This window comes from Harmonia axyridis, chromosome 3 (genome assembly GCF_914767665.1).
Source record: "Harmonia axyridis chromosome 3, icHarAxyr1.1, whole genome shotgun sequence".
Lineage (NCBI taxonomy): Eukaryota > Metazoa > Arthropoda > Insecta > Coleoptera > Coccinellidae > Harmonia > Harmonia axyridis.
The window spans coordinates 53,961,972-53,983,151 of record NC_059503.1 but is presented as its reverse complement, the minus strand read 5'-3'; the positions used below and the strand labels follow the sequence as shown (position 1 = coordinate 53,983,151).

The window sequence follows — 21,180 nt, the reverse complement described above, 5'->3', positions numbered from 1 at the left end:
CACCCTCAGAACATTCATAGGGTTTGCTCAAGTAACCCCCCTTTTTTCTATACGTATAATCGACTGAAATAAAAAAAAATATGAGTTTTAATTTGACAAACTTGACTTTTGATGAATTTTAGTTTTGCAAGTTCATGGTCATCTGATAAACACCCTGTACATTTTTGGACCAAACCGAAAACAGTCATTTAATACTACGTATTTAGACAATCGAAAATGAGAAAGGATTTTCCGAAAAAATATTTTTCTGCAGGAAAAAATTATTAAAAAAATTCCTTGTCGCCACTATTTTTTTCTTAAAAATTTAGCGAGAAAGATCATTAATTGGCGAAATGCAGTTGATTGTTTTTTGGAATCATTTTTGATTTTCCAAAGAACACTCACACATCGAAATTGATCACCCACATATCGAAAAAAAAGAAATGAAATTAATAAGTGCTGAAATTGCATTGGTATATTACACCCTTAAACTCAAATCTTGCATCTGACGTAAACACAAATAACAACTACACGGATCCCTGATAGATATCCCCTTTTCCCGAAATTCTGGTGGTTCACATAATATAGTATTTGAATTAATAGAAAATAATACTTGACCATTTTACAAATGGAATTATTGAGTAATGATAATTTTCAGGTATCAAACTAGACACATCTTCCAACCCATCACTTCACACATCCCACTTGAAGAGGCCAGATATGCCACTCTTCAACTGTCCTAACTGTGAGACTGACCAATGCCCGAGCCATTCAAACCTTCACCATCTAAGTCCCAACTATATAAATCAGAAGCTTAATGCCCTCCACCAGAACAATATGGTATTCCAACCTCTCCCCCTGAGGAACACCATTAGCCACGAGAGTCTGGGTATCAATAACATCGAGGAAAATCCAGTATACGTCAGTTCTGGTTTGAACAACTCAATATTGAAGAACTCTAGAAACTTGGTTAGACTGAATAGAATGAAATTGAGTAAGAGTGAAGACAGTTTGAGTGAAATAAAGATGAGTGCTAGTGGTTTGAGTAATAGTAGTAAACCTTTGTTAACGATAGTTGATGACAAACTTAAGATCAAACAAAGTAACGAACAAATATTGGACTACTCAAGTTCAGACGAAGAATACGACGATAATGTTGTACAAACCAATTTCGATACTTTGAGCTCTAGAAGTAGTTGTTCTATTACCACTGAAGCTAATGAAGACTTTCATTTCTATCAAAGCTCTCAGATCAATCCAAGCAACGAAAAGAAAATGATAGAAAATATCAATAACCATTTGGAAAAGTTCAACAATGATTTGCTTCTAGCCAAATACTCAAGATGTGACACAAGCTTGGAAAGCTTTGCCCCGAAAAATACCAATTCCTCCTTTTTGAAGAGGGTACACTCAAAACGATCTCTAGAAAACTTCCAAGCATTTTTGGAGGATCGACAATATTGTGAACATGAAGTGAAACGTTCTAACTCTCGTATGAGTTTGGAAGATCGAAATGAAAAGAATAAGAATAAGAAGTTATTGAGGTCAGGTTCCAAATTGTCAGATTGTACCCATACCATAGGAAAGAAAATCAAATCAGTCGAGTATTTGCCTAACACGAATGCAAGTACTTGGGTGATTGAAAATTGTAAATATGTACATCGACAGAATTTCGAGAATAATGACAGACAACCTTTTCATTATGCTGGAAGTGTACCTGATTTGAAGAAGGTCTTCATTTCGGAGTATATTTAGGTATGTATTCCCCTAAGAGTTTCATTACGTTGTATTAATTCTATTCATAACTACTGAAATTTCGGTCGCTAGTTTGATCAGTCTATTGTATAAAATGGAACGATAAGCAAGTGCGCAGACTGATCTACTTAAATATCTAGACGTAGATGTAGCTTCAAGGGGAGTTTCAGAGTACTTTAACCTTATGGCCTATTGGCCATCAGAGCTGATATAGCCCTCAGTTGTCGTACTCTACAGCTCGCCCCCCAGTTCCAGATTTCGTGTGATCTCCAGTATCTGGAATGGCTTCAAGGATAATTCTTGTCTGAAGCATTTTTTGCATTGGCTAGTGATGACGACGCATCTGTGACCAGACGATTTTGAGTCTCTTCTTTCTGGCAGAATCTGCACTCGTCCTTTTTTGCTATAGGCTAAGTATCATGAAGTGGCAATGCTCTGTAAGGCATCCAGAGAGGAGGCGTATCATATATTTGCCAAGACTCAGATATTTCTTAGATCTTAGACCTACCGGTAGCTTCCCTGAATCTAATGAATATATCTATCACAAGAAGAGAAGGTGTTAGGTCTATGATGACGTCCAATGCCTTTTATTCCATTATATTCAGAAGACCGATCAAACTGGCCACTAATTAAAAATCTGTAGTGTGCCTAGAGGTGATATGAGTATGAAATGTAACTCCCAGAAGAAATATTATCTTCAATTTTTGGTAAAGAAAATGCAGATGCTATGAGAATTTGAAAAAAAATTTCCAATTTCCATTAGAAGATTGAGAGAAATACCAAATTTAAGGTTTCACATCTCGAAAAAGGAGTATGAAAATGTGTCATGAATAGACAACTGATTCAGATTATTCTTTAAAAACATATAATATGAAAATATGTGTCGAACATGCCACCTTTACATTCTTGATGTTAGATTCCCACAATGTCAAAACATCAATATGAAGGCAATAATTTCTTCTTGGCATAGTTCTAATTTTCATTTGTATCTAGTGTAAATCTTTCACTTATATATTTTTCTTTTTCAGCGTTCGTACATAATGAGAATCAGAAGCTATTTCCAGAATCAATCTATCGCCAGGATATTTCTCAGATCTCTATCAACTACCAAATTGAAGATTCTTGTTCGAAAGATAATTCTGATTTAGAACCATATCTTTTAAGTTTTTGTATATAAGTGAATGAATATAATTCACCTATTTTTAAGAGTTAAGTTATAACTTCGAAATTGAAAGTTACAACCAGTATTATTCAATATTTTGTAAATATATCAGAACTTATTGAAGAACTTGTACATTTTTGAATAAACCTTTCATACTTTTAAATTTTTTCTCTCATCTTTGCAATTAGAATTAAACATTTATGTTCATAATGTCAAATTGGTATTTTCATGAAATAACGATCGATTTATTGTAAATAATATTTATTATAAAATATAAAATTCAAACATTCGTAACCTATATTATATGTGTCAATCTTAACAGTCAAGTGAAGCATGAATACTTTCTTGTAGATATTGCAATATACATTTGTGTGGACTGAATACTTTGTTGATATTGGCATATAATATCGAAAATTATTTTCTGAACTTATCTGAGACCTCTGCACCTATTTTGAGGAATGAACAGATTGAGGTAGGAGTAGCCACAAGTACATTCGACAACTACTTCATTTTCAAGAGTCTGAGTTACTATATCCTTTGATATTATGTCCAGTATCTTCTGTTTGTCGTTCTTATTGGCCAACAAGTTCTCTCCAACGAAATTGCTACCGCCAACCTATTCAAAAAGAGTATAGTTAATAATGAAATAATAAATGGAAAAGTCTTAAAACTTACCGCAACGATTTGGTCAGCGCAGATATTCTCGTAAATTAATCCATCGTTCAACTGGGATGTTCCAGATGGATTGGAGAGAGTATATACTTTCTTCGAGTTGAATCCTATGATTTCTTTCGTAGTCTTTGAGTCCTTAGTCTTCAAGTTAAGTGGGGAAATGTAAGTCAAAGTGAGCTCATTCTTTATTTCCACTGGTAAACGTGCCAATAACAGAGTGATAAAGGAAGTGTATGGGCATGGTTCATTTGACAAGTAGACGATATGTTTGGAAGCCTCAGCTCTGAATGGATACGTTACGCCTTCCAAATGAGAAGGCAAGGGAAGATGTCCTCCTGAAAACCAAAATATGAATATCCTCCTTCTATATAAAATTTAACGTAATTCGTTGTTTACTTTGATACTCAATGAACCAAAATGCCTCTATATAAAAATATACCATGTGAATACTGTTCCCATATTCATGAATAAGGTCATTATTATTCATCACTGGTATTCGTATCCTGACTTTTTAAATATTCAACTATGTAGTGGCAAAGAGGACAGGGGGTCGTTATAGCTCTGTAAGCCTGCCAGGAACTGTGACCAAATTGATCTCTTGTTCTTAACCCTACTTATTCATACAAACCCAAGGAGGCCGTCGATGCTCTTAATGAAAACGACGACATCTTTAGGAGCCTTGGCTATTACTTCGTGAGTATCCAGAACTGACTTTCCCATGTGAGTGGTTCTTAGGCCAGTCAGCCCCGTGCATTTGCATACTATGTGTTCGGCTGTTTCTACCTCCTTTCCACAGAGCCAGCAGATCTCATCTGCTGACTTACCTATGCGGTACAAGAGGTATTTGCACCGACAGTGTCCTGTCAGCAGTTCAAAAATTACCCGAAGCTCAGCTATTGGTAGATTCAGAACCTTTCTGGTATACGTCAGTTCTTTGTATTCCTCCAGAGGGTTTTTCTATTTTCTCACTTTCATTGTTAGACCGCCGCCTTGAATTGGCAACAGGTATTAATCTTGATGCCCTTTTTGCAAGTTCATGGGTTTTTTCATTTCTTTCAATACCACAATGCTCAATATATTCATAAATGAGTTTGTTTGATTCTGTTTTAATTCTCAGCAATTCTGTTTGATTGAGTATCAGAGTTGCATACATAACGTAAATTCCTTTTATTCCATTGAACATCCATGGAGGAGCATTAGAGGGATAGAGACCAAAAATAGATTTTTTATATTTATACTTACCGATAGCAACTTTCAATTCTGTTAATGCCACAGCAATATGCCTTACTACTGAGTCAATATCATGAATACCAGTTACAAGTTTGAAAGGTTTCGGCTTATCTGAGAATTTGAGGTTAGGTGCGTTACCCTTGAAGGATGTTTTGCTGTTGACAGTAACATAGGTCGTTGTTTCGTGTTCACCTCCATATGTCAGTATTTGGAAGGTTAAATCGCTGTTGAAAGGCATTGTTATTTTTTTGGTTTATATTTCAAAAAATTGATAACTCACGTGATTCCTTTGGATTTGTATTCGTCGGTCAGTTTACCGACTAAAGGTTGTATATATTCTTTGTAGTAAATTTCACTGCTTTTATCCGTATTGACTACTAGTAAAATGTCAACTGATTTCCCTGGAAGTTTTACTTGGAATTTCTCACCGGTATTGTGTGGTACTAAAGAGTTTTTGCATTTCAGGTCTAGAAATAGAAAAATTATAATTTTTATAGGATTTTCACATAATTTCCTCAAACAATAATCTACATTCTGGTATTTTCAATCATATTTATTATTAATATTATTATTATCATATTTTTAATTTTCGAATGAAAAAAAATAATAGTTTGGGTAACTCTAATTTCGTGAAAATTTTTGAAAAGACTCTTACTTTCTTCGAACGAAAGTTGGAACTATTGTAATATTCATAACTTTTATGATCATTCAATCGTTAGGCATTATATTTTTCTCTCCTCATCTAGGAAAATATTGACAGATCAGGAGAACGTAACGTGGTGGTATCCCTTCTTAAGGCTAAATGAGTATTGTCTTTTAGTGGAAACTTGTGACATATTTGAAATATTCTAAATCTAGTAAGGACTGAATTTATCAAATAGAGAACTTACCATGTTCAGGGGGCGTATTCATTGGAATGTTATCTTTCCAACACGCATATGTGTAGTGGGATGCATAGGTTTCGAGAACATTCTCGTTGTTTCCAGTTTCAAGAGCAACTTCACAACCTCTTTTGAACACGTTGCGGTCCACGAATGGATAACAAATGCTCAATGGAGAGTCCCAGCTGAATAACTTCTCACATCTCGGATCAGGCTTGGCGTCTTTACCCTCTAAAGATTTTACATTTGAGCACTGCTTGCCTAGGGCGTACGAAGACACAAACTCTGATGCAGAGCTGGTGATTTTGCCATTTGGTTGGATGAAATCGTCGAATTCTTCGTTGTTACCGTTTCCTGTAATTGAAACAATTTGATTATATCCTTTTCGATGACGTCTGGATTATATATTCCTTACCAAACAACCCTCTAAGTTGTCCATGATAGAAACCAGATATTTGAACAGTGCATCCTACCATTGTCAAGGAACAGAAGACTTTCACACCCACTGGACTTTCGAGTACATACATACTTGGCAAGTAGTGTACGTGTACACCTCCTTTCTCGATAGGAAGATCAGTTTCAACTGAAAACGAAATGTGGTAGTGTTTTATCTATAAGCAAATCTTCATAGGAGAGTATGTGTAGAAAAAAAACACATTATAAACCTACCATTATTCAACAGAATCTTTCCTGCTTTGAATGTTATTGTTGCAGACTTATCACTGAACGTAACTGCAGTCAATTTCTTGTTAGTACGCTCGGCAACGACTGTGAAATTACCATTTACAGCGTCATTTGCAAGGAGGAAACTACAGCTTCGAGGCAAACTGAAGACTTTACCGTCTAATGTGAACACCTCTGACGATATTGCTCCAAACACTGAAATGAAATTTTTTCCATTACCAAACTCACGATTATATTATATTTTTCTTACATGGTCTTGGAATTAGGAAGTCCTTTGGTACGAAAACAAGTCTCAATAAGAACTTGAGCAGGGGCTTGGTATCTTCTTTCAATAAATAATCAACAGCAGAAATCTTGATATCGCCGTTTTCTAGTCTGAATCTGTTCAGGAGTCCAAGGTTGATTGAAGGGACCTTAAAAGCGTTCAATTATACACTGAGGATTACGTTGAGTTAAAGAGATAACACTTACTCTAAATTTGTTGGAGATATCAGGAATAATTTCTTTGGTGAAAGCTGATGTCAACTTCTGCAGACCCTGGATGGAGACCCTCACAATTTTTTCTATCTCATGAACGTCGTCTACAGGCTTGTTTGTTATTTTCTAAAATGTAGATTTTCGTTATTTACAATTCATTCGTTCATTTGTCTCTCCTTACCTTCTCAAGATATTCCTCAATCAGTTCAACCACCTTCTGGAACTCTGGAATAACAACAAATTCTTTCATAGCCCCAGCGGCAGCTTTGAGAGTGTTGACTATGATTTCTTGAGAGGGTAGCCCTTCCTTTATGATCTGGGAAATAAATAATTAATATTCGATCAAAAATCGAATAAATACGAACTTACAACGTCGATTTGAGTTTTAATCTTAGCAATGAGAGGGGAAGCTTTGATTTCATCCTTGATGTGTTGGATTTCTTCTAAGATAGCGGCTTTTATGCTCTCGTATGACTTGACAATAAATCTCTGTATTTCCTCAGATACTTCTGATAATGTGGCAGCGATAGCCTTGAGCTGTGGTTGTATAATCTCGACGATTTCAGTAGCTTTACTAATTAAAGTGAAAATTATATCAGATAATTTGTCTTTGATATCTTTGAGCGCTGAAGCCAATTCTTCTGAAATTTCCTTCAGTTTGGGGAGGATTTTTGTTTGGATGGTCTGGATAGTTCCTGAGAAAGCACCATTAAGAGCAGCACAAACCTTCTCTGCGATAAGGCTCACATCAGTGATGATCTCAGATATGGTTGACACTAAAACGTTGATGGTATTTTTCCTAGAAGAAACATTTGGAAAGTCAGTTAACCAGTTGATTTTACGTCTTGAATAATACTCACAGAATTTCAACAAAGTGTACCAAAGATTTGTCAGAAGTTATTTCTTCCTTTATTTTGTTCAACTCTGATTGGTAGAACTGTTGCGTTTTCGATGCATCAGGTATGGTTTCCTTAACAATTTCCACTGCCTGTTTCAGGTCATTAGTGAGTACTTGTGACCCTTCCTTGATGTTCACCGACAGTTGTTTCAACTCTACTTCTGAAACTTCTCTAGCCTTAGCTGCGAATTCTTGTATGTTGTTGTTGTTGAAAGCATAGTCTGGGTGGAGGAAATTTTTTTCATCGAGTTGGAGGGTGGCATGGAAGAGTTCTTTTTTAGCTCCTCCATTCACGAAATTAGCCCGAGCATCGGCAATTTGTCCAGGTATCAAAGCGGCACTGACTAATAGTTTAGTATTTTCATCATCTGGAATTATGATAAATAATTTAAGCACTGTAATGTTAGCTAATGAATTATTTGGTAGTTTGTGTTATTACAAAATACAATAATGAAGTTGCAATAAAACAATTTAGCAGCGGCATGTTTTCCATCAGAGTTAGGGTCAGAGAATTTGTGATAATGTGAGAAATTCAACCAAATTTGATATTGCGGGGAAAATTTTTTAATGATATTTGTCATTTGAATATAGTTTTTCAGCAATTGACTGAGTTATATGAAAGTTATTCAGCTTTCTAACAATATGAAATTCAATTGATTCGAGTACTGACTTTTTGCTCAAACAACTGAAATGAGCAAAATTTCAGCATGGAGAATGGAAGAAACATCCGAAAAAGTCTATAGTATAATTGCAAGTTATTCATTAGACAATGTTTGAGAATCTTGGTTGACCATGTCAAATCTCTGATAATTAAATGTACAGAAGTAACTTCTATTTTGATTACGTTGAGCAAAGAATATCGTTGAAAAATTTAATGAAAACCACTTACCTTTCAAGAATACCGTTAATTTGATTGTGTTGTAGTCTATAATTTCCAGGTTCGATACTACAGGTTTGAGTCCAAGACCTGTGATGAGAGTGTGGGACGTGATTAGTCCTTTCTGTATGAGGATATCAGAATTAACCTCAAGAATGATCTTGTCAAGGAGTTTCAGCAAGACGTTTATATTTTTAGGTGTTGCTGTGAGCTTAAGGATTGAATCGTGTCTTATTTTCTTTATAATGAAAGTGCTAGAACTCTCAAAGCTAGCAAGGAAAGATTTGGGATCGAATAATGCATTTCTCTTCACGCTTATATCGATGCCTAATCCTGTGCTTTTGGCAGTCAGTGAATAATCGCCTTCGAATTTATAAGTTTCTCTTGTGAATTTGGCTGAATATTGCTGAGAAATAACAATTTTTTTTTCTGAAACAGCAAATATATCCAGGATGAGATTTTCAGAGCCTTGAGAGGCAAAACCTTCTTGTTTAGCATCTTTGGTATATTTTATGCTAAGAGGCTGCAAAAAGAAATATATTATAAACGTATATTGTACTGTAGTGTATTATTATTCATGAGGTAGGGACAAACCTTGTTTTGTCCAATGAGAATCAAACTCAGCTCTGCGTCAATGTGTTTCTTTGGTATAATTATATTGATGAGACCCTTGAGTAAAGATTTAGAGTTTGGTTTATTCTTCTTGTCTGTGTAGAAAGCGATCTCTACATTTGCTTTACCTCCTTCATGAAGGCTGAAACTATAGAAAATAAATTAATTAAAATAGATATCTAAGAACTTTTTTTCGGGAACTTACTCTTCTACATCTCCATTAGCTTCTAGTGCGATTGTTCTCTTAGGTGTTGTCAAAGAGATACCAGCTTGTTTTGGATGGATATAAACGCTGTATTGATATTTATTAAGAGCGTTTTCGAAGTGAATATCTACAGTATGGTCTAAAACAAACTTGTCTCTTTTGGTGACTGCCTTAAGTCCAAACTCATTTGGTACTCCTAAGGCACGAAGATCGATGGTAACTTCGATTTGGTTGTTGAAATGTTCGAGATCTACGATGAAAAGAATAGTTAATATATTTATATTGCTCACATTCTTTTAGAGTTTACCATTAACTTCTGTCTTCGCATTGACTTCGATATGAGCGCATTGTTTTGATTCCTCGCAGTAAGAATTCAAGTATCTGAATTCTTTGTTTGTCAGTTTTAGCTCTGCATCAAGTGCTTTGTTTCCAAGAGTGGCATCAAAAGTTATCTCTTCGCCAGTTTCCCCATTTTTATCGGTAGTCAGGGAAGTTCTGATGTATTTGAAGTTTCCTGATTGATTCTTATCTTTCAATTTGAAGTTTCCGGATCCTTCTATGATCAATTTTCCATGCTCTTGACGTGATGATATTGTCGCGCTTCCAGAAACAATATTCTTTCCCGCTGATGTGATCAAAACGTCCAAGTTGTTGTTTCCTGTAGTACTGCCAATCTTCACGAGGATGTCATTGATGTTAAGGTTGGGTGAATTGGCTGTAACTTGGAAGTAGAAATTGTCTGTACTCTCGGTATTTACATCTAAACCAACTTGGAGCAGGTAATTCTTGCATTCACATAACACCTAGAATATATTTTCAGTGAATTATTTATTTCAGAACATCTTCTCGAAGCTTACCTTTAGGTTTGCCGAAACTCTGGAATTGCTAGGCCTATTTATATTTGCACTGACTTCACTGATTTTTCCATCAGGCTGAACTAATTTCAAACTTATACTTGGTGCTTTCTCATTTAAGCTGAGTTCAGTATTTAATAGATATTTTCGCCCATCAGATATCAGTTGGACTTGACTGCTGATGTCCTTTCCATCGTGTTTAGTATCTACTATTAATTTATTAGATTTGTGATTTTCAATTGGTAGTTGTACGCTGGCTTCTAGATGATAAGCCTTGGGACCGCTTCTCGTTAGAAGTGCACTTCCTTGAATTATCTTTTGCTGTGGAAGAACAGCCTTAAAATCTCCTTTAATAGTTCCAGCTTGTTTTATCCAGTCAATATTGAAGTTTCCAGAGCCAGTGAGGGATACTTGAACAGGCTTATTCAACTGAGCATCAAACTGTAATGAAAAATCAAGTTAATTCGATATGATTTCTGAAAAATTAGCAATATTTACCTCGATATTGCCAACATTTTTGTTTCCTTCAATCTTGAGATTTCCTTTGGTATCGATGTTCAAATGTGGAATGGACTGAAATTGAAATATGCTATAGAGCGTAGTTTTTTTTCTACTATTATTGAAGTGTAAAAATGTTTGGCATGGTGGATTATACCCCAATGCTGCCATTTTTTCAAGTCGATGGGACTTTCAAGTTTTTTGAATAGGAATACTATTATATTGTTATGTTAGAACAAGAATCAAACAAAAAAATTTTATCTTACGCTGACTGTTTTGAGGGAACCAGAAATTTCCGCAGAAACAGGATTCGACTCAAGGTTTGAAATCTTGAAAGCTTGGGTGGTTTTTAGGTTGGATAGGATTTCAAGTGGTGTTCCAACTTCAAAGCTGACTTCTCCAGAAATAGGATTCTTCTTGCCGTAAAGATCGTATTTTCCTGAAAAAAGAAATCCTTAGATACCATTTGTACATTTTTTCCGATTGATCATAATACCTTGTACTTGAATATAGCTTTTTGGGCAAGCACTTGTTTTCACTTTGAAATTTCCTGCTAAGATTTCATATTCGGCATTGAATACGGTTTCTATTGGATGCTTCAATAAAGAACCAGTTATTTTGTTCTACAATTTGAAAAATAGAGTTGAAATTAAAGTTTAGATTTTCGTTTATTTATCTTACATTTATATCGACATTCCATTTGTCTCCAATCTTCTTTCTCTTGATAGTTAGGTCGACGTTGCCATTGCGACCTTTGGAATCATCAGCATTTACATTTATGGTCAAATCTAAGATTCCTTCTTTGAAGTTGCTATTCTTAGCGATTCCTTTAACTACAATTTTACGTCCGGGAGCAGTCTTTGCATCTCTTTGTTCCAGGGAGATTAAGGTGTCAATGTTCATCAAACCATTGTTGTTAGAAGCCTCACGAACAATTTTTCCAGCCAAAAATTGTTGAGATGGAAGGGTGAGATCAACATCTACCAGAGTTTTTCCGTTAACTGGATTGCCAAGATGAGCTTTAGCGTTCAGGATAATTTTACTACCAAGCACATCCAATGTAGATCTGTAAGGGAAGATATATCATTTAATTATTGTTTGTAAAGAGTTAAGGCCTTGAACTTACGAAGAATCGAGGTCCAGTCCGGTGAATTTATTCTTGGTAGATAGAGATATTTTCTTGTTTTTGTCTACGTTGAAAACTGGGTATAATGTTATGTCTACATTATAAGATGGGCTATGGATATTGAAAGACGTTTCTAATTTAGCTGATTTCTTGAAAGATTTTGCATCTACCAAGATATTTCCATTTCCTACTCCCTTTTGAGCTTTGATGTTTCCGTTTATATGAAGAATTTCTTTAAAATCAACCTGAAATGAAGGAATTGAACGTAGGTAATTTGGCACTTTTCGAATTGTCCTATATTTCTACCTTGATATGGCCATTCACGTTTCCAACATTGTTAGCCTTTAAAAGGGTATCAACCAATGGACTAGTTCCAGAAAGGAGCTTAACGTAGATTTCTACATCTTTCGAGGTAATTCTGCATCCTTCATTAAGCCTACAAAAAAAGTGTTAGTGATGCTTTTTACGAGATAATCTCAAACTGGCACTTACTTGTATGGAGTTTTGCTGTTTGGTATTTTGATCATCAAATCAGACCCAACATTGATATCATGTGGTTTAACACGGTGTTTAACCTTACCGCTGACCTCCAATTTCTTTCCATTCAAGGAGATTGAGTTGGCAATCTTTGATTCATCTATGGTTACAACCTGCCTTGAAGATTTTACTTCAATGTGGTTCTTCAAACCATTGGCTTTGAATTCCAGTTGATAGTCACCAACATGTTTGCCATTGATGTGGATCTTCAGTTCGGATCCAAGTTTGATTTCGCCATAGTGTAGAAGTGTGTTGTAGTCCAATGACTTGGTAGTCCTTTCCAAATCGAATTTGGCATTGATTTTCAAAAGAGGATATGTAACTTTATTCTTGGTAATAAGGTGGGCATCTTTGCCAATATTTTTCAAGCTGAACACATTGACTAAGGTTAAAGTTTTAGTTTTAGAGTTGAGGTCAGCACCATGGGTGAGTTGGATGTTACTAGAGATCAGTTCAAGGTCCTTATTTTTCTTGAATTCACCCTTGAAATTAAAATTGAGATCTGGATTTAGTGAGTTTTTCAGTTGAGCATCGAGCTTGAGCAAATGAGGTTGGGCAATGAGATGTCCTTTGACTGTTGCAGAATTGCTTCCATCAGAAACTGTAACATCAGCCTGGTAACCAGGTCCATCACTTCCGATAAGACCATTAACACTTATGTCTTTCTTGCCCGGGATGACCAATTTCAGATTGTCGAAGTGATATTTGACATCACTGCCCTTATGTTCAGCTATGATTTTACCTTCCACATGGAATGGTGGAACTTGAGGTCCTATTAAACATAATAGTCATCATTAGCTTGAAGAATTCATCAAGGAAATTAAGATTCACTTACCATTTTTCCCAGGGGTGGTGTATGCCAGAATTGGCTTATAAATAACCTTATCACCACCACCTTCGATGGTAATGCCGGCTTTAGCGGAGTATACACTGACTTCATCCTTAACATAAGCAGAAATCAGTTTTTCTTTATTGTTAGATACTATACGGGCTTCGGCTTCACCATTCTTTATGGGAGAGTTGAAATTGACTTTGAGGTATTGTTCTGGTGCAATGTATCCTTCTACTTTCAAGCTAACTCCCTTTGTTGATTTTCCATAAGTTTCGAGAATTGCTTCGATTCCAGTTTTACCTGTAAAGAGGATCATTTGAAAGTGATCAATTTCGAACATTTCGAAGTGTTGAACTTACTGCCAGTAATGAATTCCCTTCTATAATGGAAGGTATCGATGTCTCCTCTTTCAATTCTGAGACTGGCTTTGGCATCTCCTGAGAATGGGAATGGAAGTATTGGCACCTTCTTTCCAGATAAATTGGGCCCATTGATATCAGCACAGAATTCCAAACCGACATAATTTACTAAGTGGTCAATACAGATGGAGAAATCCTTATTCTGTGAGAATTTCAGGCGTTGGTTGTGGAGGGTAACACCGTTTTCTTTGCTTTGGAAGATTATTTCGTGTTTGAAACCAATGAGTTCTTGTTTCTCAACGGGCGTTGTGAATTTAACGTCCAAACCTAAACCACCTTTGAAGGTGTTAACTATCAATTGACCCCCGCTGGAAGTGTGAATAGTTGAGGCAACTTTGAGCCCATTTTCTAAGAGAGGGGTGTCCAAACTGAATCTTCCGACGATAGTGATGGTTGCACTAGGAATAAGAGATAGTTTGAAGTTAACATCGTTACCATCACTCTTTGCCAAAAGATCACGGACATCAATATTTCCTTCTGCTTTGATTTGAATGTTTGAAGCTCCATCAAGTCCAAGTCTCAAAGGAAATCCAAGGGAGGTTGGGTACGACAATTCAGCATCAAGCAATAACAAATTAGCTCTCAAAGTTTTCTGGAATATGATGGTAAATTAGATCCAATGACAACATACTCATTGAGTTTGAATACACACCTCAAAGCTCTTCAGATTATCCAATCCTTCATTCAGTTTTTTGATTAGATTGTCAATCACGTTTTGGATAGATAATTTTTCAGTAAGGTCGAATGAGCTCATGAAAATGATCTCAGATCCAAAGTTTTTGATGCTCAAGTCCAAATCGAAATTTTTGTCTAATTCATTGGATTGAATGTGGACCTTTTTGTTGATTTCATCGATCTCAGCTTTAGAAACATCACGACGAGCTGAAAAACAGATCCATTTATTAATAAGAGTTTGAAAAATTCTTCAATATTGTTACCTCTCAAAGATTTATCCACTTTTTCCTTCAAATTCTTGAGAATGCTTTGAACTGGTTTGGAAACACTATCCCAATTCTGTTGAAGAGTAGCCTTACGGAGAACACCCTGAGGTCCTAAATAATGTTCCAGAACTTTGTCCAAATTCTCTTGCCTTGCAGCGATTTCTAAGAAGTTGAATCTTTGTCCGAAAACTTCAGCTGTTAGGTTTAATGCTGCTGATCTCGGTAACCAAGAATTTTGAGAGTAAATAATGTCTCCTTCGGCGGTGTTGGCAACACCCAAGGCGTCAACAGAGTGTGACAATTCACCATTGATTGAGTATTTTCTTGGATCTACCACGAATCTGGATGGGGTATGTATAAATCCTAGATGAGTCTTGGCCAACGCTTTGTCAGGATTAGCTGACGATCTGATGTTCCTGATGTGAGAAGCAATATAACCGCCAACTAAAAAAAAAACAAAAAATCAAGATTATGAAGATTATGAAGACTTTTTCTGGAGGACGTTATTTTACCTTGGTTGCTTGGTTCATTCTCCAGAAGAACTTTGATGGCATTTCCTATTTTGTCATTTGGACATTGTGCCAGAACTTGGTAAGCCTTAATTCTGATTTCAGAGTCTTGTTGGATGTCTTTCAAAGTTTTCAAGGCGCTATCTCTCAGTTTATCTTTGCATGGAGCAGCTGAAAATGCTTCTAACGTAGCAACTCTCAGGCGAATTGGTTGTTTTTTATCTTCAGCCAAAGAGACAAGTTTGGAGAGAACAGCGTCGTTGAGGTATCCAATATTAGCTAGACCTTTGAGGACAAAGATCATTTCACTTTCTTCTTTTCTGTTGGCTGCTTTGAGATCTCCCAATTTACCCAAGAACTTCTGAATGATTCTGTTTATAACATCTACATTTTCGCATGAGTGATGGGCACAGTATCTTCCTGCAAGAGCACCAATTCCAAGATATGCTTCACGTGGTAAATTAGGCCTATTCAAGAGATCTGTTGCAGTTTTAACAGAAGCCTCGGTTACATGCCTTGCTCTTGTGAGACCAAAGTACAATTGTTTTTCTTCGATAACACCAAGTTCCTTGTTCTTCAAAAGTTCAATAGCGACTTGAATAGTATCACCATTTCCTGCAGTTAAAATTGCATCGAGGAAGATTTTTTTAGCACCATTTTTATCGGAGAAACCGACACCAGACCTCACTTGGTTGTAAACAGACAATATATCTGTTTTCTTACTGACTCTGAGAAGTTTCACCAAATCAATGAATTGAATGGCTGTCGAGTCTTCAACGTTGGTTTGAAGTTTTTCGGAAATTTCTTTGACTTTCTTGAGAATGACGTTCACGTTTGTCTTCTGTAGATTGACAGGATGAGGGTTCTCGAAGATGATGGACTTGGGTACTTGGCATTTGGTTGATGATTTGTCATGTCCTGTTCCAGTCAGTACAAGGTTAGATTCAACAGTAGCTTTGGCTCCGCTCTGACCAACTGAGAAAGGAACAAATAGGTAATTCTCGACGACGTTAGCGGAGTCTAAAACTCCTGCCTTGATCTTCTGCTTGATATTTAAGTAAGAGTCAAGTACTGGGCTTGAATGAACTTTACTGTTTATATCGAACGCAGAGCTCAGGAAGCTATTTGTGATAGATTCTCTGAAGGCACATTTGTTGAGATTCTTCGATTTAGTAATGGTAACAACATCGCCCTCTTGAGTTTTAGATATTTGGGTTGGACATTGGCCGAAAACATCAATTTCTGAATTCTTATTTGGATTGGTTTGGAAAAGTGAGGCAATGGCTCTCTTGATGTTGAGAGAGTTTTGGGTGTCCCCTTTCTCGGTGCAAATGAATTCGCTGATATCTCCATTATTGCTGTTCAAGACAATGGGTTTCTCGACATCAGGAATACCAACACGTTTCTGCAATAAAGAAAAAATCAGACATGTATTTCTCCTTGGTAAAAGTAGTTATTTATCGAATAAAGCTTGAAGTTTTTACTGACTTTTCCATCGGGTCCAATAATCTGAACATTTTGCAGTTTCAGAATTTGGCTGCAATCAGGTTGTTGAGTCAAAAGAACTTGAGCCTTTACTTCTGTGGACGTTTGTTGGTTTTCTGCGCTAGATAGTTGGATGTTTATTTTGCCGTCGTAATCATATTTGTAAGTAGTTCCGGGTTTGAGGTTTAAAAGTCCAGAATCTGAAATTTCGGCGTAAATAATTAATTGAATAGGTACAAATATATTTGAAATTAATGAATTCAAGAAGAATATGATTTTCTTTATTTTCGGAGAATTCTAATTCAACTCACCTTTGGCACATCCAGTTCTGCAATTGTCTGAAAAAAAGAAAACGAAATCAATTGAATGACAATCAGAGAATACCGAACATTTAACTATTGCCTCATTCTTTGAGTGAATCCCTAAGTGATTATTAAGTTAATCCACCAAAAACTAGGAAAGGATTTTATTTTTTTTTTAATTGGGTAATATTTTACCAACAAATATTTCCGATTTTTGATTCTTTATTTTCAAAAATATACCCCTCTTCGATTTCTACAATTCACAATATCTGGAATGAAAGGCAATTCCTCCAGAATAAAAAATTGGAACCAATTGTATAATATACACACCGGCACTATTAGGGGGGAAAAACAAAATCTCAACAAAGTTTGTTGTATATTTTCTTTTGAACTCTTTGGCCGTTTCTAGTTATTATTTATCAAATTGTAGCTTGATTTCTCATGAACATTCTGTTCATAACTGTCACTTTGTTTTTTGTTATATACAGGTGTGAACCAAACATTTGGAAAGGTAGCTTTTATTCAGAACACACTATGGAGTGATTCGTTGACAGACCAGGTGAAAAAAGACGATATCTGAGCAATTAGGTTCCCAAAGAATCAAGATAAAATTAAAAAAAAAATTGCTAAAATCGCTCAAAGGGTTCAAGAGAAAATGAACTACAAACATCGTTGAGATTTCCACCTGGCGTTTCGCCTACTACTTCGATGAGCATCTTCAGTTTTGGAAAACAAGAACAAAATTTTTCATTTTGATTATTATTCCAGGTTCAAAGACACTTCTATTATTGATTACTAATTCTCTATTGAGAATGAACTTGACTCATTGATATCCGCGATAGATACTCAATTCAAGCTGATTGGTCCTAGATCAGTTATAGAATTGATTTCGAATCCTCAAATCCTTCTTAATCTCTCGACTTTGAACTGAACTCTTGACAATGACTAAATTTGATGGAATTTTTTCAGTGATAGATATAGAAATTCACAAATAGTTTAATTTCTAATGAATTCTTATCAGAACTCAATTATCATTAAAGTTATGGGTAACAGGACATATTGCCGATATAACTCATCTCAAATGTCAAGGTTTCTTACCAATAATCTTAAAAAAATATTTGACATGAAATAAAGAAATCACTGATAATTTTCAATAAAAGTTCAACAATTTCAAAATATGTATTTTCGTAGGTTTACTGAATAACTACTTATAACATGAATGCTTATATCTAATTAAGCGTTCCGAAATTTTGATTCAAGATTTGCGTCCAATGAATTATTTATTTGATATCTGCAAAAAATAGATTTTTCCGAGAAATTAAACACTATATCAAAATATATAGATTGTATTTATATCGACTTCAGAGTCGAATGTTAAAAGCATTTCTAAAAATTAAAATTTATCAGTATTTTCTTGAAAGAAGACATTAATAAACCTCACAAACTCTTAGTTGAATTGAGAGCTGCACGACAGTCAAAATAAAAACATTTATTATTTAACAAAAATCGGTATGATGTTATTCACCCATAAAATATACAAAAATTATGGGAACGGATGAAATCTCAACGAAGTTTGCAGTAGAATTTCTCTAGAACCCTTCGGCTAATTTCATAACTGTTCGAATTCCGTTCTCAGTTTCTTCATTTTTCAATATATACAGAAATGAACAAAAAGAATGAAAAGTACGCTTTTATTTAGGAATGAACCTTAGACACAAGAATGTTCACGATCACATAAATGTTGTCTCATCTTTTCTGAATATTTCATCTTTTTATTTATTGCGATATATTAATTTGAACAGAAATTACACTTCATATAGTACATACTGTTGTAGAACAAGAAAGAAATGTTTTAAATCGCAAAGTTAATCTCAATTGATAACCTGAACCAAGAGTGTGCATAAATTCTAGGAAAAAATTAATTGTTTTGATTATTTAAGTTATCATTTTTCAACCAATGAGCAAAAAAATTAATACAATGAAAGTCATTTAACATATCTGTTAATTGTTTTCATTGAGACAAGAAATTTTCATTCAATCAATGAAATGTTTCGGGTAATTATTCGATCGGTTGTATTTATTTATCAATAATGTATTACTATTCATTGAAATTGCCGATGAAGTTGATGTATACCTAATACATCATCTAACTAACTAAATTGAAAATTTCATCGAAATGAGAAAGACTCAATATTAGAATCGTGATATTAAGGGACAAGGATTTATAATATCAATGAAAAGGAGTTAAAGAATGAAATTTAAATATACCTATTGACGAAAAAGTACATTGTATGATTGTCATTCTTTGATACAATGAAAAATCCATTCAAATTACCTTTTCAAAATTAGAATATCGCAATTGCAAAAAAAAAACATTCAGAAAAGATACAGGCTGTTGAAAATCTATAAAAAAATGTAATTTCCAGTTATTTCTCGCAAATGAAATCGACGGAAATGATTTTCGGAATATAGTTTTTTATTGATGTGATGAATCTTTTCCGAACATTCATTACCGGTTTATACCAGACACCCGCTATACTAAGTGAGCAAAAAAATCGAATCGGAAAAAATGGTAAAGGAAAAAAGTGTTTCTTTTGACCTCAGGAAACTTCGGTTGAAATATATGTACAAGTCAAAGTCTCACCCTGTATAACAAAATCAAAGTGAATGAGGACGGTATTTCGAACATTCAGGAATCAAGCTACAATTCAAAACAAAATTTGCTTGAATAGGCAAAAAAATTCAAGAGAAAATGAACTGCAAACTTCTTGAAATTTTGCATTCTAAAGTTTAAACTCAACTAATGAAAAAAAATTCATAGTGAATAACCCAAATAGAAACCTCCATGTATTGTTTTTTTGGGGAGAGATAATTGGCACACAAGATACATTTCTTTATGTAGCTTAGGTCGATTTACCTTCTGCAATTTATGCTCATAAAATTTTGTTTATTTCAAAATTTATTATAGTTGTGATCATTGTAAGAAATATTGAATGATTTTTTGTTGAATGAACCTTCTTTCTTTCATGCTAAAAAAAATGTAATTTGATGAAGTTGCGTTCCATATAATTGTAATAGGTAGAGAAGGTAGCACACAAGCTGTTTACAGCTCAGGCGATATTTGTACCATATATTTATATTTATTAATAACTTCTAGAAATAAATTTGAATTTGAAATTTGAATTCGTAAATTAATATCTTTTTAACTAAGTGGTTCAAATTGAATTAATGAATTTTACATGGTATTCTTAAAATTTCGATATTCTGAGTTTAAACCTTTGAAATTCGAAGATTGAATTCTTGAGTGGAAGAATAGGTTATAATGATGAAACTTGAACTTTCGAAGTATGGCAACAGCACAATTCACTAGGTTTCCTCAACGCACTTATTTTTTTCTTCGTAATCTGGGATTTTTCTCACATTATTACCGAATTCGCACAAATCTTTTTACTCACCAATAGCTAAAGCGCACTGCAACACAAGCACAAAAACTAGGGTGTATGACCCCCAGCTCTTTCTATGTTGAGCCATAGCTGACCATAACTGACGCTAAAAGCCAGAGATAATTCTTTTATAGTATAGTTTATGACCCTTGACCATAGTTGACAAGATGATAAGAAGTTTCTCTTAGAGCTAATTTGGTGTTTGTTCTTCAAGCTATTCTTTGTTCTAGAGATAATTAAGTTCTTTTCGAATGAGGTATATTTCGGTTTACAAGTCTTCCAAAATTTGCGCATGGATTGAAAGGTTATCGAAAAATTCCAATTGAGCATTCGCAGAAATTTGTTCCTTAACTGCCGCTTATAATTCTGATGAAGTTTTCAACCTACAAGTATACATTTTATTCTGTGTATCGGAGGAATGGAAAAATTCTGATGAATGTTGTTGCAATCCTAATCAAAATTTAATATAATTCATATTGGAATTTGATGGATTTGGTCCTCAATTGATAAAAATTCATTTCATACAAATTCTACAAATATTTCGTGGAAATCAGGACTCTTAGGTTTCATTTTCATGAAAGTTATGAATATCATTCGAAAGTACTAGGTCATTCATCATCAAGATTTTCAAAAAACGGAACCTAACGCTAACCTAATCTCCATGAAGATGAATGAATTTTTTCTTCTCAACTAACTCATGTTATTTTTGAATATAAACTGATATTAATGAATTTTCAACTTATAAATCGTTTGGGATAGGAACTGAGAGGTAAGGCACAATTGAAATTTCAGGTTGAAAAAA

The 21,180-nt window shown here is 34.7% G+C and overlaps 2 protein-coding genes across 2 annotated transcripts in view; one reads left to right on the top strand and one right to left on the bottom strand.

Annotated features, from left to right (window-relative positions):
• LOC123676947 overlaps positions 1–3,059 on the top strand; it is a 67,586-nt gene extending 64,527 nt beyond the window's left edge. The window contains exons 5-6 of the mRNA XM_045613289.1: positions 638–1,734; positions 2,763–3,059. Of these exons, the coding sequence (XP_045469245.1) occupies positions 638–1,734 (1,097 nt within the window). The 3' untranslated portion in view covers positions 2,763–3,059. The remainder of the gene's footprint in view (positions 1–637; positions 1,735–2,762) is intronic.
• An 81-nt stretch (positions 3,060–3,140) lies between these two features.
• Positions 3,141–20,524, bottom strand: LOC123676946 (apolipophorins-like). Its single transcript, XM_045613288.1, has 32 exons — positions 20,391–20,524; positions 16,945–16,971; positions 16,637–16,833; positions 15,152–16,553; positions 14,637–15,083; positions 14,351–14,580; positions 13,639–14,290; positions 13,283–13,579; positions 12,403–13,219; positions 12,217–12,346; positions 11,911–12,155; positions 11,466–11,850; positions 11,281–11,407; positions 11,051–11,223; positions 10,785–10,859; positions 10,290–10,727; positions 9,740–10,235; positions 9,433–9,682; positions 9,210–9,375; positions 8,628–9,138; positions 7,701–8,106; positions 7,210–7,639; positions 7,022–7,156; positions 6,835–6,966; positions 6,614–6,776; positions 6,349–6,558; positions 6,095–6,262; positions 5,689–6,033; positions 5,079–5,265; positions 4,811–5,022; positions 3,572–3,903; positions 3,141–3,512 (listed from the first exon to the last, which is right to left on the bottom strand). Exons 1-32 carry the CDS (start codon positions 20,464–20,466, stop codon positions 3,324–3,326), a joined length of 10,050 nt encoding a protein of 3,349 aa, XP_045469244.1. The 5' UTR covers positions 20,467–20,524; the 3' UTR covers positions 3,141–3,323.
• Positions 20,525–21,180: the final 656 nt, after the last annotated feature.

Excerpts from the sequence above, each read along its gene's own strand:
- LOC123676946 (XM_045613288.1), bottom strand. The coding sequence starts at position 20,466 with ATGGCTCAACATAGAAAGAGCTGGGGGTCATACACCCTAGTTTTTGTG. Across the intron at positions 16,554-16,636 it reads TTATTGGACCCGATGGAAAA|AAACGTGTTGGTATTCCTGA; the intron begins GTCAGTAAAAAC and ends TCTTTATTGCAG. Across the intron at positions 6,967-7,021 it reads TTGAGGAATATCTTGAGAAG|AAAATAACAAACAAGCCTGT; the intron begins GTAAGGAGAGAC and ends TCTACATTTTAG.